The sequence below is a fragment of the Condylura cristata genome, unplaced genomic scaffold, assembly GCF_000260355.1.
Source record: "Condylura cristata isolate star-nosed mole 26May11 unplaced genomic scaffold, ConCri1.0 scaffold00020, whole genome shotgun sequence".
Lineage (NCBI taxonomy): Eukaryota > Metazoa > Chordata > Mammalia > Eulipotyphla > Talpidae > Condylura > Condylura cristata.
In genome coordinates this window covers 20738607-20765747 of record NW_004567121.1, presented here as the reverse complement: position 1 = coordinate 20765747, position 27141 = coordinate 20738607, and the positions used below count along the sequence as shown (strand labels likewise).

Below are 27141 nucleotides of genomic sequence, written 5' to 3'. Positions count from 1 at the left end.
TTATCTAATGGTGCCTCTTAAACACAGCAATGTCTTGTGAAGTATTAAAATTTTTTTAAAAATTAAATTAACAAATATATTTAGCACACAGAGGCTATGGGAGCATTTTCTGTAACTGGACTGGAGACAAGGAAGCACCAGTAACAGGCAATTATAAATATACAAGATAGGGCCCTCCCTAGTGGTGTAACAGGTTGAAGCACAGCACTATGAAGGTATCACAGCCATTGCAGCGCAAGTTCAATCCCTGGCAAGGAGCTGACCTACATGGTATAGCACACCTCTCCTAACACATCCACTATTCCCCTCAGCAGTGTATTTCAGTACATCTGCCTGTTTTGCTCCCCACTCTGTCTCTGGTGAATCCTCTCACCCCTCGCACCCCTGGCCAGTACCCCAGTTCTCTATGCATAAATGAATAAAGCTTTAAATATATACAATATATTTCTTAAATTTTTTTTCTATTTCTGAAAACCCTACCTGGGAGGTTAAGTTTTAAGACCAATGTTATAGGCAGTTATGTTAGATAGTTTATGTTAAGTCTTAAATAACTCTTTTACCAAGAGTACTTTCTATAGCTTGTGTAATGTTTTTAAACATTTGTCATTATGTAAATAGTACATATTCTGTATCTATTATTAGATTCTACATAATAGCTCAGAAAACTCTATTGGAGTTGGTAGAATATGATTAAAAAGAAACTTTTCTTTTTATCTAGGATTTGATCATAGAATCAATTTAACTGATTAAAGTCTCACACCTAAGTGTCAAGTGAATAAATCTAGTGAACAACATACCCACCCATAGAAGCACATGGCCTCAAAAGTCACTTCTACATCAAGTAAAATGTAAAGCTAGGCCTTCCCTGGTGGCGCAGAGGGTTAAAGCACAGCACTAAGAAGCTAAAGCCACTTCGATCATCCCCGCCTGCCCTGGAGGTGACCACATGGCGGGGCAGACCTCTCCTGACCCTCCCACTGCTCCCCTCAGCAGTGTACTTCGTCGATCTGTCTGTACTGGGGTACAGGCCAGAGGCTCAGGGGCAGTGAGAGGCTTCACCAGAGACAGAGTGGGGAGCAGAACTGGCAGACTGACAAAGTACACTGCTGAGGGGAGCAGCAGGCGGGTCAGGAGAGGTCTGCCCCGCCATGTGATCACCTCCAGGGCAGGCAGGAATCGAACTCATGCTGAAGTGGCTTTAGCTTCTTAGTGCTGTGCTTTAACCAGCTGTGCCACCAGCGAGGGCCCCAGCTTAAAATTAATTTACAAATACAAGCACTTTTCACATTTTTTTAAAAGATTTTATTTATTTATGCATACATAAATACCTCTGGTCCACGCCAGAGTTACAGGGGTGGCAAGATGATTCACCAAAATCAGAGTGGGGAGCAAAACAGGCAAATCAACAAATTACATGCTGAGGGGAGCAGTGGGCAGGTCAGGAGAGGTCTGCTGCACCATGTGGGTCACCTCTGGGCAGGATCAAACTCACACTGAAGTGGCCAGGGCTTGGCTTAGCTCCGCAGTGAAGTGCTCCAACACACTGTGCCACCAGGGAGGGCCCACTTTATACATTTATAGATATAGTAGAACTTTTATTTAAAGGACAATATTTCTATAACACAAGTACTTACATAAAAAAAAGTATCCAAAAGCAGAATGTTAAGCATAAAGTTTAAATTATAATATATAATCTTAAAATTATAACCATGAAAGTTATTTTTTTGATGTTTCTGTTAAGTAAATAAAACAGAATTATTCTACATTGTGGTTGTAATGTTATAAATTTTTCAGAATTAAATCCTTATTTTAGAGTTCTCTCTAATAACTAAATTTAAATATGTATAACCAAGTGCTTTTTGTGCACTATACTGACTTAAATACTTACCTTCATCTGCCCTATTTATTTCATGTTCAGGAAGTCTGGAGCTGCTAGGTCTGGAAGGTGAACCCACAGATGGCTGCAATGAGGGCAGTTCATCAACATCTCTCAAATTAGCGAGCATATCTTGTAGTTTTGACCTATTGGGCCCTAGCCCAAAAAAGGGGAGGGAACAAAAAGAGGAAATAGTTAGTCAATTGCAACAAAAGGTTGCCATAAGCCTTTTCAAATCTGCCAATAATTACTTTTAAAACTACCTACTATGTTAAAAGTATTTTCTAAGTTTTCAAAATATTTTAAAAACATATTACTTCTTGAAAAGAATCATTTTATATATTTTTACTTGCTAATGAAATAACATCACTATTTGCAAGAAAAAAGAATGCTATGTGCATGTGAACCACTGTTATTACTATTCTATATCCTTGCAGGTTGCTCTAATTGCAGACGGATATGAAAGATTGCCAAGTTACTGTGTATTGAATAAACAATAACATTTCCTTTTATTTGTTTAAATTAACTTGTATTTACTGCCTTACTTTCTGAAGCTATGGTACCCAAGGTGAAGTCTCATGCCCTGCTGATTACTTACCTGAACTTTGATTCTTCATTCTCCCACATCCCTGTTTTGACTGTTTTATATAGGATAGAGGCTGAAACAGATCTTCGGTAGTTTTTCCTGTTATAAGTTTAATTAAGAATGGGAAAATCTTACCCATAGTCTGTTATGGTTTTTTCCTATACCAGCAAAGAATACAACTATTTTTAAGCAATTTAAACTAATACCTAGAATTATATTTCAAGGCAGTGTAATTGGAGTGTACAATTTGACTGGAAGTATTTCTATTAGTCTATATTAAAAGACTCAAACTTTCCCAAAGAGTAACAGCTCAATAAAAAATATGCTTTTGGTGACTTATAAATTAATACTTCATTCTCTGCTTAATCATAAGTGTTATTTTAATTATAAGTCTTTCTTTCAATTCTGTTTTTATCACAAGTCTTCATTTGTTCCCAGACTTATTTTATCAAGATAAACAAAATGTGTTTGAACCACAGTGTATAGTTTTTTAATCTTCAATGAAAGACATTAAAAATTGAGTAGTTTTTCTTCACCACATTAAAAAAATACTGTGTTCATTTTTTGTTGCTGTTTTGCCTGAATAGTGATCATAATTCACAGATTCATGAATCTAATAGCTCCTGTTAGTAGGAATACTGTTCCAGTCAAATGGTACAGTTTTAGACTTTAGATGCTAAGATTCAACTACTGTAATGCCTTTATAGCTAACAAGATTTGAATAATCAATATAACAGCAGATAAATTCTGCAAAAGTTCTGGAGACCTTTCCAACTGAAAGATCTTATACTTTTCAAGACATTCATTATTGTAGCATAGTGACCTAAAGAAATACATCAACTTTAAGTTAATCTAGTAATAAAATATCTCCTTGTTTCTCATATATTACATATAAATTTTCCTCAAAAATCTATTTTTAGGATTCATTTTTTAATTGGCATATTTGAAAAAAGGTATATTCTTGTTTTAATATTCATCTTTCTTATTGTGATTTAATTTATATTGAGAGGGCATCAAATATTATCTCTCACTTATGTAGTGGATAGTTAAATGACAGCAGCATAGTCCCTGACTTTTTTATAAATTCAAGCTGAATACTTGTAAATTCTAAGATATTTAAAATAAAGATTTAATGTTTATAAACATTGATAACTGTAAAAGAATTTCTCAACAGGAATGACTAGTCTTTGATGAGCCTAGCATCATTATAAACATAGGGTGAGAATAATCTTTTGCAACTTTTCCAACAGGTCTCACTAAGTTGGACTTTCATTTCACTTTATACTTCTTCAATATCACAAAGAATGAAGTTCCTATGGTCATAAAAGGAAGGTCTATGTTCAAACTGTCAATGAAAATAGAAACACAAGGAGGTAGTACAACATTGCTCTCCTAAAAGGACATGTAAGACAGTTTTTAACGATGTTTGAAGACTTTTGTGTTTCCATTTTACATTCTTAAATAGACTTTAACTTACCCCATACCTAACTTATCGTTAAATGTTATTAATAATTTGCATAATGGATGAGATTTTATATGTATATATGATTCACAGGGCTAGAAATTTCATTTATTTCTGTTTTACGTGGTACTCATTTTATTAGAAAGAAAAAAGCTAATTGGTAATATTATCAGCAATGAAATTTGCAAAATTTCTAAATTAAAAAATACTTTTAAAAGTTGCGTATTTGGCTTTGTGCCCTGCATAGCATATAGTGGTGACAGCAAATAAATTGTGTATTACGAACACAAAGACTATTCAGGGGTAGAAATTAACTTTCTGTCTCCCAGGTCTAAAATTACAAACAGTAATTTTGGTGGACTATCAGATGGTCACACTAGATTAGAATTTAAATTGTCAAGAATGGAAAACCACTGTCTCAATTAAGCATATATACTTTTAAAAATCAAACTCGCTAAGATTGGATACACAGTCCCCATTTTCATGAGGCTTTGGATTCACTCTCTCTCTCTTTTAAGTTCATAAATTCAAATATCTAGCAGTTTAATTTCAACCCCTGAAAGCAGGTAAAAGGAAAAAGGTAAGGAGCAAAAAAGAAAAAGAGTAAGTAGTTTAGGAAAACATTGGGAAAAAACGGGATGTGAAAGAGGCAAGATTTATGATTTACAGATACAATGTTTTCCACTTACTCTTCACCCCCTTTTTCCCCTTTCTCTCCTTTTTGTATTGTTCCTTGAGTTTGGTAATTACTCCCTGGTCCACATTCCAGGCTTCAGGCATGAGACACTGGTCTTCCTTTTCTAAACAGAGTGGAACAAATGAAACAACCTTTTTCAATAAAATATTGAACACTCTAAGTCAATTCACTGCTATATGAATTAATATATAACATAACAATTATCTTCTTCATATTATCTTAAAAACATAGCTTATTCACTAAAGATATGCCACATAATATAAATAGCTAACAGACAATGATTAAAATTACATTTCTCTTAATAAAAAAAAAACCTGAAAATATAAATACCAATAAACTGTTATTAAAAAAAAAAAAAAACCTGGAAGATGTGACTTTGAGGAAAACAAAGTCCCAAAACTCTGTAATCAAGAACCCTTATTTTTATGCCATTTTCTAAATTCAATTGACACACACACGTGTTAGTTTATGTCATGAAAGGAAGTCACTACTAAGAGATTATATAAAACAGTTCTTAATAATCTTCATTTCAAAAACTTTGTATTTGGCATGTGTACTTAAAAAGATGACCACTTTATTTTATAGGTCTCATGAATATCAGATTGCAAACCTCTCCATCAAGGCTTCATTCAAAATTAAAAGCAGGGCCTCCCTAGTGGCACAAAGGATTAAGTCTCAGCATTATGAAGCTATCTGTAGCCAGTGCACACAAGTTCAAGCCCCACCAGGGAGTTAACCCATTTAGTGCAACAGACCTCTTCTGTCTCGTCTGTTACCCTCAGCAGTGTATTTCAAATAGGTCTGCCTGTTCTGCTCCCCACTCTTGTCTCTGGTGAATATTTTCACACACACCCCCAAACTCTGGACTTTACCCCACCTTTTATATGCATAAATAAATAAAATAAATCTTTTAATAAATTAAAAGCAATTTACATGGCATTAGTTCATAAATTCTTAAATTAAAATTTGACTTCTAGTAAAAAATTTCAATAATCAGTTTTCAATGAGTCAAGAGAAAATAATTTAAAGAGTAAATATTATGTTGCAGACTTACTGTATAACAATTTATAACTACATAATGTTTTATCTCAGAACTCTCACTTGAACTCTCATATCTAACTACTCACTTTATATTTTCATTAGGAAATCGAGTAGATATCTTAAACCAAACATACTAAGCCAATCTCTTCCATCCAATTTGTTTTATCTACAGGGTTCCCCATCTCATGATGGCAATTTCATCTTTCATTTGTTCAGGTCAAAACTTTTCTTTTACAACCCACATCAAATATTTTAGGTATACTATCTTTTCTACCTTCAAAGCTCATATAAAATCTGTACTTCTCAGCACATTTACTGCTTCCCTAACTACATTCTTTTGCTAGAATCACTGCAATAATATTCCCCTCTCCCCCATAAGTCTATTATTAACACTGGTTGCTCTGGGTAATCTATTCTCAACATAACAGCTAAAATGATGCTTTAAAATAGTCAGATCATGTCAACCTTCTGTTCAAATCCCTTTTGTCTACCCACCTTCCTAATAAGCTATGTGACCCAATGATTTGGTCATTTATTTCTATGTTGCTTTTAATTTTTCTGCTCCAGCCTCATATAATCACTTTGGCTTCCTTAATTCCTCAAACATACTTGATGGTATTGTTAGAACATTTGCTCTGGCTTTTTTCCTCAACACTCCTTCCCCTGAGGTTTATATGGCTAAAAACCTCACCAACCTCAAGCCTTTTGCTCAAATATTAATTTCTGAATGGGACTTACCATGGCCACCTTATTTTAAATTGTAACCTCTATCCTCCCCATGGGCTCCAGGACTCTCTCTTACTCTGTTCTACCTTTTCTGTTTTTCATAATATTTGTCACTTTCTGACATACTATCTCCTTGACAATGTTTACAACTTATTGCCCAAATCCATGCAGCAGGCTGTATGGACCTTAGGGATAGGACTCTGCATAAAATACTTAGTACATAAAAGGCACTTGGTCAATCTTTTCTGAAATGTTTGTAATAAATGGAAATGAACCAGAATAAGCAGAAATCTGCCTATATGTCACAAGTTCCAATTCAGTTTAAAAAAATTATTTGGCCTCTGAATATACTAACCCAACTTTAAAAAATGTATAAACTATAATCTGTCAACAGCAGAGATAATCTATTTTGCAGAAAGATCTAATAATTAAAAATGCTGATTTTCATTAATCAGGTCTAAATGAGAAATTAACCTGGGTTGCTTTTGGATCCTAGATCCTAAAGTGTCTTCAGTTTTTTCAGGTAAAACTTTAGTCTTATTATAATCTTAACTATACTCATAAAATAACAGTAATGAAAGATATAAGTAAAAATCTATTTACTTGCCAGAAACTAATGAAACTGTTAACCTAAGCATATTCATTCTCCTTTAAGGGGTGGGAGAGGTATGAAGCACTTAAAATAGTTTAAATGTCCATTCAAAAAAAGAGAATTTATTAAATTTTTTGTTGGTTAGAAGAGAATTACCTTGAATATGAATTAGGAAATCCTTAAAACACGTTAAGGTCAAACCTCTGGTCAACTGAAAAATTCCATTTACTTATAAACAACTATCCAGGACATTACTAAAAAAATGATACAGTTCAGATGTGTGAATAAGCACTTATGTGTTCATAATTTCACAGGTTATGTTAAAATATTTACACATATCATATAATACTCTGGACCATGTCTCAAACATTAAAACAAAATTAAAACAGGGACAATGCAGCTATTTTTGGAGGAAAGGTAATGCTACTCACCCTTCAGTAAAATTGGCAATGAAATGATTTAACTACTATGTGTGTAGATGAGTGACTTCTCAGGAAAATACCTTTAGATACAGTAGATCTAGTTACACTGTGGAATTGCTGACTAAAATCTCTGAGTAGTTTGTCATATGCTCTCTGTAAGAGTGTAAGATGGGAGAGAGGCGTTTCATTTTAACTTCCTCTTGTTTTCCAAACTTTGTTCTGTTGTAAAAATTTAAGTCAATAAATATCCACGATATTCTTCAATGACTAAGTAATTATTTCAAATAATTCTTCAAATATTTGCCACAAAAAGGAAAAGTAATATAGCATTAGCTAAATCACAAAGTCCCTAAAGGTAAGCTCTTAAGGAGTTAACTAAATTACACAAATGCCGAATTTATAAAAAAAATTTTTTAAAAGACTTATTTATGTATAGAGAACTGGGGTACAGGCCAGAGCTATAGAGGCAGTGAGAGGAGTCACCAGAGACAGAGTGGGGAGCAGAACAGGCAGATCTATTGACATATACTGCTAAGGGGAGCAGTAGGCGAGACAGGAATGGTTTGCCATACCAGGTGGGTCACCTCCCTGGCTGGCGATTTAACTCACGTTGAAGTGGCTGTGGCTAGCTTCATCACACTATGCTTTAACCATTGCACCACCAGGAAGGGCCCCAAATTTATAAAATTTAAGAAAAATTTGTAAAGACAGATGAAAAAGTCATTGTGTGCTATGGTTATAAATTATGACTGTCAATGTTACCACAATATAAGGTCATTTAATGATTCTGGGGCAAAGGAACCTACCAAATAAGCCTAGAAAGTATTTTCAAGTGAGAGCTTTGAAAGACCAGTTGGGCTCAAAAGTATAATCAGTTTCCTACACATGGGAAAATTCCAAGAAAAGCAATAAAAGTTACACAAATAATTAGCACTTTAGCAAAAAGAGTCACTAGAAAATTTTAACAATTGCCCATTAGAAATGGTTTTTCTAAGTAAGGAAAATTTAAGTCTACCTTGAATGCAAAGAGGAAAAGTCAGCAACATTAACATACCGTCTTTTCTAGACCTTGAGTTACTATGACTGCTCACAATTTACAAAGATATTTCTATGAATTGATCACAAAACATTTTCATCATGTAGTGGAAGAAAAGGGTACCAAAAAATTTGTTTATGAAATACATTATGCAAAATTTACCCCCAATTTACCCTTGAGAGTCATCAAATGAGCGCAAAGGAAGAAAAGGCTCAATAAAAATGGAGATACCATATACCCAAAGTACACAAAAACATTAATTCAAAAGGATACCTGCAACCTTGTTGATTGCAGCACTATTTACAATAGGTTACATATGGAAACCACCCAAATGACCAAAAACAGATGAATGTATCAATAAGATATGGTATATAACATAATGGAATACTATTCAGCAATCCAAAGGTAAATTCATGCCATTCAAAGCAACATGTATCTAGAAGGGATGATGCTCAGTGAAATAAGCCAGACGGAGTAAGAAAAATATCAGATGGTTTCACTTATAGGAGGAGTGTAGGAGAACCAAATATGGGGTCAGGAAAAAAATGTAACAATAATAATAAATAAATAAAGTTATTTATTTATAGCAGGCAACTATAAATCAGAGACATTCTGCCAGGGAGGGGGAGGCAGAGGAATCAAAACAGGGAGGGAAGAGCACAAGGGACTATGGTGATGATTCATGGGTGAATTGGTGATGGGAAATTTTACAGGGACTACACCTGAGAAGTATGCACTGTACAGAAATGAGCAGATGTAAAACATATATATAAATAAATATTAAAAGAAAAAATAAAGGGAAGTAACCTCCAGAAAAAAAGAAAAAGAAACATCTGAGTATCTTTATCACAACTAAGAAAAAGAAAAATATATTAATTTTTCCCCTTTGGGTTTAGAATTTTTTATAATTTCTTTAAAGGAAATATATATCAAAATCAGGGTTTAAATCACCATTTGTAATGTTTGAAATTAAGAATGTAAAAATTTATTCATTTTAAGCAATTAAATATTATGCTTACATAAAACATGGGCATGGGTAATACCCGTATTCTAGTTGTTAAGGTCTGTATTCTAGTTTTGAAGGTATATTGCAATCTGTATTTAAAATAGCTGCTTGAATAAATTAGATGAAAAATTGATGGTGTTACATACTTACTTAATAATAACAGTTTTACCAAACAATTTTATATCACATTTGTGGCTATTTTTTTCTTTATGAACAAAGTGTTAACTTAAATGAACATGTATTTCAAATAAGAAACCACTGGTTCATCTTTTAAGAAAACTTAGTGGAAGGTTTCATAAAGATATGCTTAAAATTACATCAAGTAGATTAGCTTCCTTCAACACCTGCCCAAACTTGAAGCCATTAGGCCTACCAATCTACAAAAATGATTTTGAGCTTCAATGGATAAAAAGCAACACAAACCCTAAGTCTCTCCTATATAATTTCACAAAAATTTAAATATAAACTTAAGAGTACTTATATAGCAGTTGTACATGTACAAAAACAGCTATGTATTTTAAGTGTTAAAACATCCTAATCAATATCTTTCATGTATATATCTAATTTTTAAAACTTATTTATATCCCCTAAACTACTGAAGTTTACATTATAACTTATTTATTATTCAGTAGCAGCTGTAGTTCTTGAATCTAAATTTACATGTGTCTTGAATCTGTATTTATAAATATGTATTTAAGTATGTATAAGTGCAATCTGTATTTAAAGTAGCTACCTAAAGTAGATGAGAAATTCGTAATATATCATTATTTCTAAGCCTCTAACAAAAACTTTTTTTTAATACTTTACTATTGAGTTAAATAGGAAAACTGAAAGTATTTCACGGGCATGAAAATGCGAGCATTCTGGTCTTACATTTTACTTTTCTAAATCTGCTTTTAACAGCAACTTTCTTTTTTTTTTTTTTTTAAGATTTATTTATTCTTACAGAACTGGCATACAGGCCAGCGGTGTAGTGGGTGAGAAGATTGACCAGAGACAAAGTGGGGAGCAGAACAGGCAGATCTACTGAAATACACTGCGGAGGGGAGCATCAGGTAGGTCAGGAGAGGTGTGCCATGCCATGTGGGTCAGCTCCCTGGCCAGGCATCCAACTCTTGCTTCAGTTGCTTCAGAGACCTTTGTACTGTGGTGTTTTAGCATGTTGTGCCACCAGGGAGAACCCCTTAACAGCAACTTTTTTAAAGAAGATTCTTCTAAAGTACTGTTCAGTAAAATTTTTAGTTAAATTCTCAAAAGTTGGCTAAAGGGATCAATATCTAAGTAGAAATTAGATCATTTTAATGGCAATTTTTTTTGTCTTTTCATTAACACTTCAGTATTTTTTAGCTAAGGTTTCTATTCCATGAAACATATATTTTCTAATTTATTGATTAGCAATCAGTATATTATAAGGTCTCAATGAAAGCTGTGAGAACATTACACACTATTCTAGATGTAAAACTAGAGACTTGCAAAATAGAGTAATGGAAATTATCTAACTTTCTACATATACTTATCTTTTGCCTTACCTTTACGCCAATACATAATCCTTAGGAAGTAAATCACATCACCAAATTTTATCATTTTTAAATGTTAACTATAAAAGAGCTATTTTCCAAAAGGGTTAACTTATAAGTCCTTCTCCTAAGACACTATTTAATAAGTCCATGAAAGACTGTTTTTCATATTAACCCCCATGTGTGGGTACTTCAAAACTTATATAGATCTAAAATGCAAAGTACACGCTGCATTAATAAAAGTGAAAATAATGTTCATTCCCTCTACCTCGGAGCAAAATATTCCTTACTCCACTGGGCCTTCCTTGGTTGTGCAATGGGTTAAAGCACAACACATGAAGCTATCTGAGCCCCTGCATACAAGTTCAACCCCCAGCCAGAGAGGTGACCCACAAGGTGCAGCAGACCTCTCCAGTCTCACATGCTGCTCCCCTTGGCAGTGTATTTTACTCAATCCATCTGTTCTATTCCCCACTCTTACCTGGTGAATCCTCTCACCCCCTCACCTCTGGCCTGGGGTCAGTTCTTGTACAAAGAAATAAATAAATCTTTTTAAAAAAATTACTTATTCCTCTAAATATATCTGAATGAGATGTGACTTTGATCTTCTAAGTAAAGAGCATGAGACAAGCAGTTAATATATCAGAAGAAGTAAAAAGAAACAAAGATCTTTCAACTTACCTTCTCCCCTAGTTTTGTGCAAAATTAGCTCCCTAAACTAACTATGCAATCTTGTTTCATATAAAAATAAATGTATAGGACACATTAAAAGGAAAATTTCAAAACCAAAGATAAAATACCCTTAAAATTTTATTTTATGATTGAATAAAATCGGCAAGTAGAAAACTACCTTAAGTCATTGGCAGAAATGAACCATGTAATAAGACAAAAAATTATGAGTATGAAAAAGTAACTTCAACCATTTTTCTAAATATATAAAATATTCAGAATTTAAAAGTCAACATGTATTTAACTAGCAACAAAGGAAAGCCCTAAGGAAAAATTAATACTGTTACTGGTTCTCTGACCTTATCTCTCTTTAAAGTACACAACGTAGAAGCTAAGGAATCCTAGAATTCCTCAACCGCAAGCAATAATTTTGTAACATTCTTAATATCCATCTATCTATCTTTCTCTTGCCTCTCTCTCTTCTATACATATACTGAAATTGCTCAGCTGATCAAAAATTTATCAATTTTGAAATATTTATCACAATACTATCTCATTTACTGAGAGAATTCCTTTCCAAATTCCTAGTTACACTGTAAAAGTTTTTCTAAAACACCTGCTTTGACTCCTATTAGATGTTTAAAACATTAAATATATCTAGAACAATTTATGCAAAAATTCTATGCATTGTGTAAATCTGACCAGAATGAATTATCTAACAACTTTTCAATATATACTTCTTTCCTCAAGATACCAGAAATAAAATCTCTATAAGCCCTTGTTACATTCTCATACTAATGTGCACAAAATCTAGGTTTTTTAGTTCTATCGAAGTAGGAAAAACAACTAAAATTCAAGTTATTTTCACAGTGTATTGCTCATATTAAAAAAAATATATATAGGGCCCTCCCTGGTGGCGCAGCGGGTTAAAGCACAGCACTAAGAAGCTAAAGCCACTTCCGCATGAGTTCGATTCCCGCCTGCCCCGGAGGTGACCACATGGCGTGGCAGACCTCTCCTGACCCGCCCGCTGCTCCCCTCAGCAGTGTACTTCGTGGATCTGCCTGTTCTGCACCCCACTCTGTCTCTGGTGAATCCTCTCACCCTCTGCATCTCTGACCTGTACCCAGTTCCGTACTAATAAATAAATAAATCTTTAAAAAAAAAAAAAAAGATATAACTAATTGTACAACCTTCTTTAAACAAATGCACACTGTATGTAGCTATTACTAGTATGGGAATTAATAAAAGAGCTCATTTAGTCATACATAGATACAGATGAACAAAACAACCACACTCACACACCCCAGATAAAAGTTAAAAGCAATAAAAAGTACATAAGATGTTCAACATTTAAACATTTTAAGATTCTAGTGTTCTTCAAGATGTTGCCCTTGAAGTAAAACATTAATTCCCTTTATTTACATCACACCTCTGGCTGGATCCAATATCTTTCCTTACCCCAGTCTGTTCCATCACCTGCACTTCTAGATTCACTGTCTCCCTCCTCTGGTGTAACCAAGAAGTCAAACTCTTTTAGAGCTTCTTTTGTATCTCGATCTTCACTGCTCTCAGGCAATGCTTTCTTCCTAACAATCTAATGGAAAAAAAAAAAACGACAACAACACATGTTCAAGTAAACATTAGGATACATTATGGAATTAACTTAAAGGAAACAGTATTCCATTACCACTAAGCAAACACCTTATGTACTTTAGAATGGATATCTCTACTGAGATATGATCTTCATACCTAACCAATTCAGTGGGAAATACAAATATATTGAAAATACAATATACATATGGCGTATATTGTAAAGCAGTGATTTCATTTTTTTTTCAATAACTTTTTTTGTTTTAAATAAATGAAAGGAGTCACATACTAAAAACACTAGGAAAATAATGCATGTATTTAAATTACCACTAGATGAAAATATCTCAACAAAATGTATTAAGTGAACCATACTCAGGCCTTACTTTTTTGGATACACTCTGTGCAGTTTGCAGACATTCTAATTTAACCAAAAGAAGAAATCTATTATGATAAGCTTTAACTGTACATTATTTCCTTACAAAACTGAAAAACATAAACACACAAAGTCAGAAATCCATGCTTCAAAGCCTTTCCAGATTTCAATCCTAATCTTGCATCAATTTTCTCCAATACTCTATAAATTAAAATTTCCCTAAAACATTATCTTTTAAAGTGAGATTTGACTTAGATTTAAATGCAAATTTGATAAAAGCCATTATGCCTCATTTTTATGTATTTAGGATTATCTCTGAAATCACAAATCTAGCTGGAGGACTGACACTTAAGAGTTTCATGTATAGACAGATGATTTTTGAGAGCTACATGTCAATATTAGTTATGAACTATCTTTCATTTTGGTTACCTCCAGTATCAGATGGTTACTATACTTAACTAATTACATGATGATGAGAAAGCAGATAAATATGAAATTAGGAGATAATGAGGTCAAGAGAATCCTAAGGAAAAAGAAGGTAGAGTAAAATGACCAAGAATGTAATTCTATGAACAGTAAAACTTCAGTATAAACAGTAAAGAACAACACATATGGATATTTAATAGTGAAAACATACAGATCTTTTACTAAAATTCTTAGTTTAATCTATTAAACTATTTTGGTTAAAGAAATACAGTAACATTAAAAAATCTTTTATACATTTTAATAGGATAATCTTCAGCCCTTTGCTATGTTTAGCATAAAATAAAACTTCAAAATCACGCTTTCCATTGCTACAAAGAGTCAGGTTTTTAGACCTTTTGGCATGTAGTTATTACAATGCAACTATACAAATTAATGTACCATATAATAAACATTAGCAAAGCTTTTAAAAAGAAACCAGTTATTTGTTTAGAAACATTCTTTCCTTAAAAACAAAGTTTTTGAGACCAGTGTTCAAATGGGATAAAGTATAGTAACTGTCCTTTCATTTCTTGCTCACAAACTGCACTAACTGGAAGAAAGGCTATGTATGAACTTGATTACTTAAAATGAAACCAGTTTATGTGTAGGAATTTCTAGCAAGACCATAAGTAGTAATTGTATATGTTTTTAGTATATAAAATATAATGACTTACAAAGAAATATGAAGCATCAAAATTAGTTATTTATCACTAAGGTATGATTATAGCATTTTCATGTGAAAATAGTATCTCAATGCCATCGCCCCACAGAAATCACAAGGCAGTATAAAATTTCCAAATAACTACCACAAATGTATCACTCAATTTTGAGCATTTTCTTTTATTACATTAAGTAAATGCCTATTACTATATGTTTGGGTTAAGTAAAACTGGGTCAACTACTTTAAGTTCAAATAATATCTATACAGAGACATAATAGCCAAGTACTACTAAATATTGTCCATGGAAACAAGAGTTTGGGAGCAGTAAGTGGATCATGTTTGATGGAAGCAGAAGGAATAATAGGAACAGAGAAGTTAACACTTTTAGAAAGTACTTCATAGTTAAAAATATAAATTCACATATAATGTCTCATTCACTCCTCAGAAAATCCTCAGGAGATAAGATGGATATTTATCGTAATCCATATTTTTCAAACTGAAAGACTAAAAGCCAGAGGATTAAGAAGCACAGATAATTAGTGACAGAAGAAAAAGAAAAGAAGGAACAGGAAAGGGAAGATAAAAGATAAAAGTGGATAAAAAGGAGAAGGAAGAGAAAGAAGAAAGCTATTTAGAGACATTTCTCATCCTGGGGAAAAACTCCTGGTAAAGTCAATAAACTCATGGAGCTATAAATAAGCTGGAAGAGTTCTGAAAGGATGTAAAACCTGTCTACCAAAACAGCCCTGAAGACAAAGACAAAAATTACATCAACTCAACTTGATGCCAGTCAACATCAAGTACCATAACGGGTCTGCAATTTTCCCAAATTCATGAGGAAAAGTTAAATGTTTAGATTGAACAAGATAGGTTATTTGGAAAATATGCCTAAATGGTCCCTAAAAATATTTATATCAGAGTTATCCAACTCACTGTTGAAGTATCAATAATGCTTTTCTCTCTTCCATCAATGTCATCATCTTCATCTTCATCACTGAAATCTGCAGCTGCCGTTTCAAGGAATTTGAAATTATCCAGCACGGCGGCAGAATCTGTTAACTCGGATTTTCTGGTTTAAAACATTTACAATTTTGTTCAGTTAATTTATAAAAATTCAGTGTAAGAAACTAATCCATATGGTGTGCTACTATTTAAAATTTAACTCTGACTTCTCAAATCATCATGATCTACATTGACTCTTACCCATAACACTTCCATGGATTTTAACTGGAAAAACAATATATCACAGTTTTCTCTTAAAAATAGATTAATGATAATCTAAAGAATTTCCTCTTCTAATTAATCTTATTGTATTTCTCTGAAGATATTTCTGCCTCCATTTCCCTCTCTGCAACTCTTCTAACAGAAGTTTGCACAACTGAGAAAATAACTAGAATATGATTTTTTTCCTTTGATGCAATTTTATTTCTATTAAACAGCTAGATTTGAAAAAAAGCAAATGTATACATAACAGTTACTAAAAAAAATTAAATTAATATGATCATGCTACTGAGTATGCCACCAACTTTCTGAATTCAAATATATGACTTGAACTTAGTGTCCTCAAAATAAACTTAGTAATAGTGTCCTAATGACCAAAACAGATGATTTCTCTCCAGTTAATAAGGAAATATTTTAGGTAAGATGACATTTTTCCTGAAAAAACTTAGCCATGATTATGGGCAAAATTTTAAAAAAGATAAATCTTAAATTCTAAATCTGCTGAGAGCTATAATTTTGCTTGCTTACACTATACTGTCCATTCCTACACAACCAGACAGAATACCTTTGCTCAATGTTAAAAGACAAATCAAAACCAATATACAAGATAACTGGAGTAGTCTTTTCTGAAAGTCTTTATAATAGCTTTTTAAGTAAAAATGTAATTGATATAAAAGCTTATTAAAAACCCTCCTTCCCACTATGGTAATGGCACACGGGTTACTTGGTGATGGGAAACCCGTGGGGATTACAATTTGAGATGAAAAAAAAAAAAAGTACAAAATGATGTAAAAATAAACTTATAAAAAAAAAAAATCTCCTTCCCGAGGAAATGCACTGGACTGTGGTGATGGCACACAGGTGATTTGGTGATGGAAAGCCCACAGGGATTAAAACTGAGAAGGAAAAAGGCACAAAATAATGTAAAAATAAACTATTATTTAAAAAAAAACCTCCTTTCCACCTAAATATGCAGCAAAAGAACCTATTTATAATTTCACAGAGCCTTTGATTTTTAATATCCTTAAAAATCAAGCTATTTATTTTTAAATAAAGAATCTCATTTAAATGTTCATGTACATTTAGAGCAGAATTACATATAATCTACATGATACATAACCCAAAATGCAAAATAGAATATTCAAATAGCTATTGAATTTTTCACTTATTCTATCGAAAGTAAATACTAAAAACAGATATTTTCAAAGAAAAGGTAAGTTACAGCATTAGTAGATAACAAAAATGGTTAAGGAAAGGTTTTATTCCTAAGAAATTTAAGGAATATGTGAATTCTGGGTCTCCAAGAAAGAATTTCATTCTTATTGTTTCAAACTGAATTTCTAAATAAGATCTTTAATGAAGTCCTAAGAATAAATAACTTCAAAATATTAAATCTTTATTAAATTTGTAAGTTTCAAGCATATGAAAATATTTTAGGTAGAAAAGTTCTACATATAATCATAAATAGCTCTAAATCCTGTATGTTCCTCTCTACCGAATTTTTCTTTTATTAAGCTTTATTATAGTTGCTTCTGCTCAGTTTCTAAAAGTACCAATATCACAAGTATCACCCACAAATCAAAAATATATAAGAACCACATTACAGTTAAAACACTTTCCAGACAAAATACTTACCCAATCATTGCTGTTTCTTTAACTTCAGCCTCTGTGCCATTTATAACTGAGTCCTGATTTTTGTCATCTTCCCTGTCAGTGACATCACTTGAAAAGCCCAACAAAGCTCGCACTCGTTTAGATTTCACATCTAGAATTGTATCTGTATAACCCACCTCTTGTAGATATCTGTGTATGAAGAAATCTGTCTTATAATACAGTCATATTGGGATCAGTACTCCAATAATAACTTAATAGAAGTATTTCTTTAAATTGTTGCATCCATAAAATTTAACAGTACATTACTATGCTAGCTAGATTTGCTAATAAATAATCTTCCAGCTGCAGATGGAGCTGTCTCTTGTGGTACCAGTCTCTACAGTCACTGAAAAAAAATCAAAGAACTATACAATACACCATTCATTACATTTATCATAAAAGGAAGTTGTTCCTTAATTTACCTAATGGCTATTCTTTTTTTCTCATTAGGATTGAGCAAATACACTCTCAGATTCTACTGAATTATTATTTTGTAACAGCCATTATTAATCTCAGTAATCTTTTTTACAATTGTGTCACTAAATCAACTATTTGAGATTTAGAATGAATGTGTGTAGTGTATATGGTTTCCTTCATGACATACAAGAAGATAAACTACTTTCAATGAGAGTCACTTTTACAGAAGAAATTCTTCTATCCTGAGGTAATTCTAAAATTAAAGTAGACCACAACTCAGTTGTGAGATGGAGGATGAATGTGAGTGTTACAAAGAGGCAGGAACACAGAGAGGAGGGAGGAAAAAGGCAGCATAGGCTTGTACTGAGTTAGCAGTGTTTCTAAAGCCCATTTCTTCCTTCATAACTTTAATTCTCACAAAGCTCAGTTTTCTTTCTCCTAAAAGAGACAGGCATATAGAAAGCACTCAATATCTACTAACAGAGATGACAAAAAAAGGCAAATAGTAGTAGTGGCAGAAACACGAAAAACGTGCATTTCACTAATAACGTCAATAATAAACATGACAAAGTTAGGCACTAACTCCTAAGGTGGGATCAAGTCTATGATGGAAAAAAAAAAAAAAAAAGGACAAAACAACCAGTCTGAGGTCAGTTTATTTTAAAATCTGGTATTACTAATTACTGTAATTCAGAGATATTCACAATGATATGTGGCCAAAATGGGGTAAGTATATAATATTATATCAAGCTGTTCTTTTTTTAACCCTACTCAATAAATCTAGAGGTTCTGATGAAAATTTGGAAAATGAATCTCTAACTTTCCCAAATTTAACCAGCTGTTCTGACAAAGTAGTACAAATATTGTTCTATATTTAACAGATAATATTTGATATATGCATCACTTGGGCAACAAAATCACATTACAAATACTTTTCAAAAACTGCTCTTTTCAAAACCTGCACCCAGGAGCCTCCTGGGTGGTTCAGGGCTTAAAATTAGAGCACTATCAAGCTACCACTAGCTACTGCAAAAGTGTTCAATCCCCAGCCAGGGGTCACAGCAGACCTCTCTGGTCCCGCCCACTACTCTCTTCAGCAGTGTATTTCAGTATGCCAGCCAGTATAGCCCCAATCTGTCTCCGGTGAATCCTTTTACCACCCACTCTGGTCTACCTCCAAGCTCTTCTGTGCATAAATAAATAAAATAAATCTTTTTAAAAATCTGCTCTTTCCATAGTTGAGTTGATTTTACTAAATAGTTACTTTTTTATTGATTGGTAGAAAGTTACCTTTACACTGAGGAACAGATTATGAGTTAAAAATTTTCAGAAAAAACTACAAAAACTATTTCTCATTTAAAGAAAGAACACCTAATTATAAAAGAGCAATGCAAAACTCATTTAAGACTAACTTGAGGGAGCTAGTGAAAACTCACTTATTAAATATTAATGATGTCGGCCCTCCCTGGTGGCGCAGCGGGTGAAAGCACTGCACTGAGAAGCTAAAGCTGCTTCCGCATGAGTTCGATTCCCGCCTGCCCCGGAGGTGACCACATGGCGTGGCAGACCTCTCCTGACCTGCCCGCTGCTCCCCTCAGTAGTGTACTTCGTCGATCTGCCTGTTCTGCTCCCCACTCTGTCTCTGGTGAAGCCTCTCACCGCCCCGAGCCTCTGGCCTGTACCCCAGCTCTGTATGCATAAATAAATAAATCTTTAAAAAAAAGTATTAATGATGTCTCAAATTTTTCTAACCATATAGATGTTTTAAGTATTCTCTTCCACTGACAAACGCATGGCTACCATCCATTAAGTTCGGCAATCCTAAATTGAGACAATTTACAAGCAAATCCAAAAGTACAAAACAGGTAGTAAATTTCATTTTACTGAGCACAAATCTGAATGTGAGTTTCAAAGGTCTTATACAAGAGTCAGGTACAGAGCAGGTGAATGACTCTAGTTCACCATCTTGACATCTGAACTTGAATACAACTTTATAGCCTCAAATGCTCATTTTATAGAAGAAAGTACATGTTCATGTGATATCTGCAAACTTGAGATGTTCAAGTTTTAGTTTAAAAACATAACATAAAATCACATGTAAATATTGATTAGACTTGTATTAAAACATGTATATCCAACTATAAAAGTAACTTTAAAGGTATAGAACTCTTTTAACTATAAATTTAAGTGTACAATAAAATTTAGGGCCTTTGTCTGATGGTGTAATGGGTTAAAGCACAGCACTATGAAGCATCCACAGTTACTACACCGTAAGTTCAACCCCTGGTTAGGGAGCTGACCCACATGGCCAGTCAGGCCTCTCCTGTCTTGCCGGCTGCTCCCCTCAGCAGTGGATTTCAGTAGAGCTAGTAGAGCTGCCTGTTCTATTCCTCTCTGTCTCTGGTTAATCCTCTTATCCACCCTCCCACCAACCGCACCTCTGGCCTATACCCCCAGTTCTTGTATGTATAAATAAATAAATCTTTAAATAAAATAAAATTCAGAAGCGTAAAACTGTATTCTTTTGATGAAGTTGAAATTATGGGGCATTCTTATTAATATTTATGAAAAATAAATTCCACAAGGGAAAAAGTGTATAATATGAAAACAAAACAATAATTAAGTTTCTTCATATTAGCAGTATAATAAAATGAGCTAAAATTATTATGAGTTGAAAATACAAAATAAAAACAATCTTATAGCATTATGTTTTTTTGCTCTTTAATTTAACCACAAGATACTTACTGTCTGAGTAGCTGTCGACCTTGTTTCCACATTAACTGGCTATTTTGTTGTGGCTGCACCTCTGTTTCATTACCTTCATCTGGAAAACATTAAATTATAATAAAACTGATTTGGTTTATACATTATACAGTATCTCAAAGAACAAATGAAAATTTGTAAGATTAAGGATATGTAAAATTGCACTCTAAGTTATTTTTTTAGGATAACATAAATGCTGTTTTCAAGTCTGATTTCCATAATGGATCGCTAATATAAATTGATTAATGCTATTATATCTCTCTGAGAGTAACAAAACTAAAGGTATTTTGCTGATCTTCAGGCAGCCCTTCTCCAAGACGAAGACCTATCCAAATTAACTGACAAATTGTTATAAAATGAAGCAAAGTGTTATGAAACACCACATCAGACTAGAACAAAACATTTAAGAATGATGGTAGAAAAATCAGTTTGATAAGTAGAAAAATAAGGAAAATTCTCAAACAAATCTTTTTTTTCACTAGTTTATTGTATGACAACCACAATATTCTTTTAAAAGTCTCTGGGGCCTTTCCTGGAGGCACAACAGGTTAAAGCACAGCACTAAGAAGCTACCTGCAGCCGCTGGCAGCAGTAAAATAGTGAGCCACACTCACATGGTACCTTATAATCTACTATTCAAATGAGAGAGTCCATATACTTCCAAGTCTAGAAATATCTAAGGTGAAAAGATTTAATTATAACCCACAATGTGTTACTCCTGCTGCAGCGCCTGTGATAGCTTCATGGTGCTGTACTTTTTTTGCACCACCAGGAAGGGCCTATATGACTTTCCTTAAAAGAAACAGAAAGTGCCCTCCCGGTGGTGCAGTGGGTTAAAGCACAACACTGAGAAGCTAAAGCCACTTCAGCATGAGTTCGATCCCCACCCTGGGCCAGGCAGACCTCCTGACCTGCCCGCTGCTCCCCTCTGCTGTGTTCTTAGTCAGTCAATCGGTCTGTTCTCCCCACTCTACCGCTGGTGAATCCTCTCACCACCCCTGCATCTCTGGCCTGTACCCCAGTTCTGTATGCATAAATAAATAAATCTTTAAAAAAATAAAATGAACAGAAAGCACAGTAGTTGCCAGGTAAAGAGCTGACCGTAAAGTATTGGGTCTTGTCTGTTTGGTTCCAAATTTTCTTCCACAGCTATCACTATAATGAGGAGAAATTATGTGACTAAAAACAAAATTATATCTTGCATTTTTATTTTTTTCCTAAAATAACTAGATGAAGTTCTGTGATGTATGAAATAGCACATAAGGACTTGGGGGAAGGAGAGGAGGGGAATTCAAAAAGGAATATTCTAGGATACTTCATGGAGTGTCACAATGTTACCTCAACTAAAAAGTATAATAATTTTAAAAATAATAAATTTGGCCCTCCCTGGTGGCACAACAGGTCAGGGCAGAGCACTATGAAGTTATCTGCAGTCGCTGCAGCTCAAGTTCGATTCCTAGCCAAGGAGGTGACCAATATGGCATGCAGATCTTTCCTGACCCACCGCTACTCCCCTCAGCAGTATATTTTAGTACATCTGCCTATTCTGCTCCCCACTCTGTCTCTGGTGAATCCTCTTACCACCTCTGCATCTCTGGCCTGTATCCCAGTTCTATGTGAAAAAATAAATTTAAAAAAAAAGAGGCAAAAGCAATGTTCCAATACTAAGGAAATATATATATATATGTATTATTGAATAATAAAAATCAGAAACTGTCTACAACAATGTGTCAAGAAAGTAACACATACTTGCACATAAGAACATTTACACTTGAATTGAAAACTGAAAATTTTAGACATGAAAGGATTTTAGTCAGCTATTTTCCCACCAAAATAGGTCTAAATCCTTTCCATTATATTCTCAGATAGGTATACTCACTGTCTGCCTACTGTGGCAGCCAGTGATGTTACCAAAGTGTAGCAGATGCATTCAGTGGAACACTACTCAACAGCAAAGAATGAATTACTGATAAACACTGAATTTCAAAGGCATCATGTTAAGCGAGAACAAAGCTAGAATCAAAAGGTCCCATTCTGTATGACTCTGTGAAACTTAGGGCTTTCTTTAAAAGGCAAAATTATAGGAACGTAAGACAAATTATGTTGTCAAAGAATGCAAATGGAGAGGAAAGGGTTGACTATAAAAGATAAATAGCAACAAGGTTGTGAAACAAGATAATTGCAACAAGATTTGTGAAAAGACTAAAAAGGTAAATTTCACTGTTTGTAAATTATACCTTAATAAAAAATAAATTAAGCCAAGTTCAGTAAATCCTTACCCACTTAAAAAACAACAAAGGATGACAGAACATAACTCATCAAAAACAATGAAAGTGAGCAAAATAGTAAACTTTCAGACATACAAGTATGTCCTTTTCTCCTTTACAGCCTATGCTTCCCAGAAGTTGACTATATGTAGTCTTATTTTTTCCACTCCTGGCTTTATTTCTCCCCACATTTCTCTCCTAAAAATGCTCAAATAAATTTCTCATTGACCTGTGTGTCACTGTATCTTAAGAGGTACTTTCCAGCCCTTTGATTTTTAAACATTAGTGCTGAAGGGCTTTCCTTCTGAATTCTCTCCACCCTTGGTTTTCAAACTCCTAGTTTCCCTCTGACCATTAAGCAAGCTCATACTTGTAAAGTTTTTGCTTTCAGGTTTCTGTTCTTATTCCAGTCTTTTAAATCTACATAGCAAATCCACACTTCTGGCTTGAGCTTCATCCAGACCACATATCTAACTATCTTCTAGCTTAACAAATAAATATAATAGTGAACCACCATCTTCCAAACCTTTTTCTGGCCTACTTCTTCAACTTTGGAAGTTATTTTTGACTCCCTCTTTTTTCTGTAACAGTCCTCAAACTACTCCCAATTTTGCTCTCCTCTTTCTTACACACTGTTGTCAATGTGACAAGAGAAAATCTGGCCACAAGATTCTTAATGAAGATCCTTCAAATGGCTCCTCATAACTTCTAAGATACAGTGTAAACTATATAACATATTTTACAAGTCTCTTAATGTGTTTCACCATCTGATCCGTGGCTAACTCTCTAGCTACATCTAAAAACACTCTTTTCCCCCTTTCTATTATCCATTATTTCCTTTCTTAAGTGTGACATATTTTTACTTCAGAACTTTACCACCAATACTCAGTTTTTCTCTCCTACTTCTCACTCAACAAATATTTAGTCTACTTCTCACTATTTATTCTTGTCCTTTGGATATCAGCATTAAGCATCACTGCAATAAGCATTTCTTGACTACTTAAGACTAGATGAATATCCCTGCTATTGTGCTTCACAACACCTATTACTGCTCCATTAATTTTACTGAAATCACCTATTCTTTATCTTTCCTGAAAAAAAAAAAAGGCAATGTTATCTTATTCACTCAATTTAGGATTACAGTGACAAGCACTATGTATTTAACATTTGTAAAATAAATTGATAGTGGGAAAGACGGACAGATGAGATGACACTAGCTACTGAAGTAGAATAAACCTTATAGTTCGGAATTATTCCAGTCTACTAAATACCTAATGGAACAACCTGAAAAAGATTAACTAATATTACAGGTGGTTAAAGTATATGGGCAAACAAATATATCTGATTTCAAAACCCAAACTCTTTTTAGTGAGCCACCTTATTTAAAACTTTTCTTATGCATTACAACTTGGCCTTAATCCTTCTAAAGTGACAGCTAAAAATTAGAAAACAAACAGCTTCATGTAAAAATACTAACCAAAATAACTATGCATTTATTAAAAAGAAAAAAAATTAATTACCAGCATCTCAAGTTACGAGATACCAAAAAAACAGAACAATTATAAAGCAAAGGAAAAAAAAATCTCAAGGATTCACTATCCACCTCTGGAAACATTGATAACATCAAAACTGGCAGTACACTTCGAACTTGTTTTATAAAGTCATGACTGTCAAATACAAATGCACTGTATAAAATGGAAAGAATATGAATTATAAAGTCGGCTAGACGTGAGTTTAGATCCATATTCCCATTACTTAACAGATTGTGACCCGGGCCAAGTTTCTCAAATTCTCAGTGTAAATTTCAGATATTTAAAATACCAATAATATTACCTCCATTGAATAACTATTTTAACAATTACTTTTAATACACATAAAGTCCAATAAGGCAGGTATTTAGTAAATAATACAAATGATAATATCTTCAGATATTTGACACAAAAATTTAATTTGAAATTATATCAAAAATACACTTACCTGAAAAATGGTTTAACTTTTAACAACTTTCTTACTTTCCCACTACACCTACTAGTAAGTGATTTTTATCTATATGCCTTAGAACATAAGCAGAAAATGGTGAACTAAAAGAAGGGAGAGGGAAAAGCAAGGAAAGAGGTAGAAAATGATCTAAATGACACCAAGCAATTAGAGCCAAAAGATAAGTAGAATAGAAAAAGACAACTAATATACAAATAACGATAAATTAATTTGCAATTATAAATATTGTTGCTACAAAATATGAGGCATTAATTTCTTTTTAATTAACATCTTTTAAAATTAGCTTACCAGAATCATAGCTTGGAGGCTTCATATCTCCCTGATTCAATTCTGTTCCATATTTCAGCTTGTGGTATTTGGCTCTAACAAAGAAATGAGAAAATACAAACCAACTTAAAATATATTTAAACAAACTTTAAGATCTATAGTAGGAGATCAATATGCAGTAGTCTTGGCTAACTTTCAAAGAATCATAGCCTTCCAGTGTGTAAGTTGTAATACAAAAGTATCTGCCATTACTATTTTGTTGTTATACCATCAAAGGCCATTATAGCAAGTATAACTGAGAGCCACAATCACCTCTCTGTGACTACAAATCAACAACCTAACCATCTAGTTTCTGTGGAATTCAAATTTCCATGATGACTGCCAAAATAGAACTCTATTATTAAAAGCACTAAAAAGCTTGAATAGTGAAATAAAGCACTAAAAAAACTTGACTAGTGAAATAAACTCATAAAATGTAAGCTTTCTCAAATCTGAGTTTTAAAAAAGAAAAGTCATCAATAATACTCTATCTTATAAGGTAACTGAGATTTGAAAGTATGTATTACAGAGAAAAATACAAAGGCAGGGGAACCTGACTAAATCACAAATGATGAGTAAGATAATCTGATAGGAATATACACACACACAAATACACACACATTCTGTCTGGTTTTTCCAAAAAGAATTTACACAGACATCGTGTTTGTCTTCTTTTAAAAGAGAAAAGTTATTATTTTGGTTAATCAATCTAACCATTTCAGATTTAACCATCTGAGACCAGAAAATTCAGAAAAAATAAAAGATTATCTAAATACAGTCACACTTAATGTATGTATATTTTGACTTGTTTGCCTCTCTAAAATAGTGAAGCCATTTATAATAAATACTCAATATAATAAGACAGGGAAAATAATAAAAAGTGTAAAGAAGAAATAGAAGGATAGCAACAAAGTTTGAGGCATTTTTTTCCTCTATAAAGAAAATGAAAATAATTTACATAATTGTGTAAAGTACTGGCATTCACATTTTGGTAGTACTATTTATTTTATAGTTACAACAGAAAAATCAAAATTTCATATAAAGAAATAAAGAAGCATGAAAATTATACGTACCTAATATCCTATTCAAGGTAGCTGGTGGGTAAGTATTTATTATTAGTCTTTACAACTTTTTTTTTTTTTTAAGATTTATTTATTTGTACATACAGAACTGGGGTACAGGCCAGAGGCTCAGGGGCGGTGAGAGGCTTCACCAGAGACAGAGCGGGGAGCAGAACAGGCAGATAGACGAAGTATACTGCTGAGGGGAACAGCGGGTGGGTCAGGAGAGGTCTGCCACGCCATGTGGTCACCTCCCGGGCAGGCGGGAATCGAACTCATGCGGAAGTGACTTTAGCTTCTTAGTGCTGTGCTTTAACCCGCTGCGCCACCAGGGAGGGCCGTCTTTACAACATTTGTATATGCATGAAATATTTTATAATAACATGTACCCATTAAAAGGAAAAACAATTATGTGCTAATAAGGATTTCTCTATAAACTTGAGTAATAAAACAAAATACAAACTTCTATCTACATAAGTTAAATGTGTGTGTGTTCTAAAGTTCTTTGTATTTTATAAGTCTGCTATGTATGTTCCTGATGCATAAAATTTTTCTTGAAGGATATGTAATACATCTAACACTAATTAATAAGATTTTCTTTGGTACAGAAAAATTAGTGAACTGAGAAGGCAGACTGTTTTGTTATTTGATTAATTAACTACATTTACACATTTCTTTTAAAAATATTTTTCATAAATACATTTATTCCAAATTACCTAGAACATCTTTTTCT

At 33.3% G+C, this 27141-nt stretch overlaps 1 protein-coding gene across 1 annotated transcript in view; it reads right to left on the bottom strand.

Moving 5' to 3' along the window:
* STRN (striatin, calmodulin binding protein) overlaps nt 1-27141 on the bottom strand; it is an 85845-nt gene that overhangs the window by 20044 nt on the left and 38660 nt on the right. Inside the window, exons 3-9 of the mRNA XM_004686297.2 lie at nt 25330-25403; nt 20759-20837; nt 17579-17746; nt 15656-15791; nt 13092-13227; nt 4614-4724; nt 1889-2032 (exon numbers count right to left, since the gene is read on the bottom strand). Coding sequence (XP_004686354.1) covers nt 1889-2032; nt 4614-4724; nt 13092-13227; nt 15656-15791; nt 17579-17746; nt 20759-20837; nt 25330-25403 — 848 coding nt within the window. The remainder of the gene's footprint in view (nt 1-1888; nt 2033-4613; nt 4725-13091; nt 13228-15655; nt 15792-17578; nt 17747-20758; nt 20838-25329; nt 25404-27141) is intronic.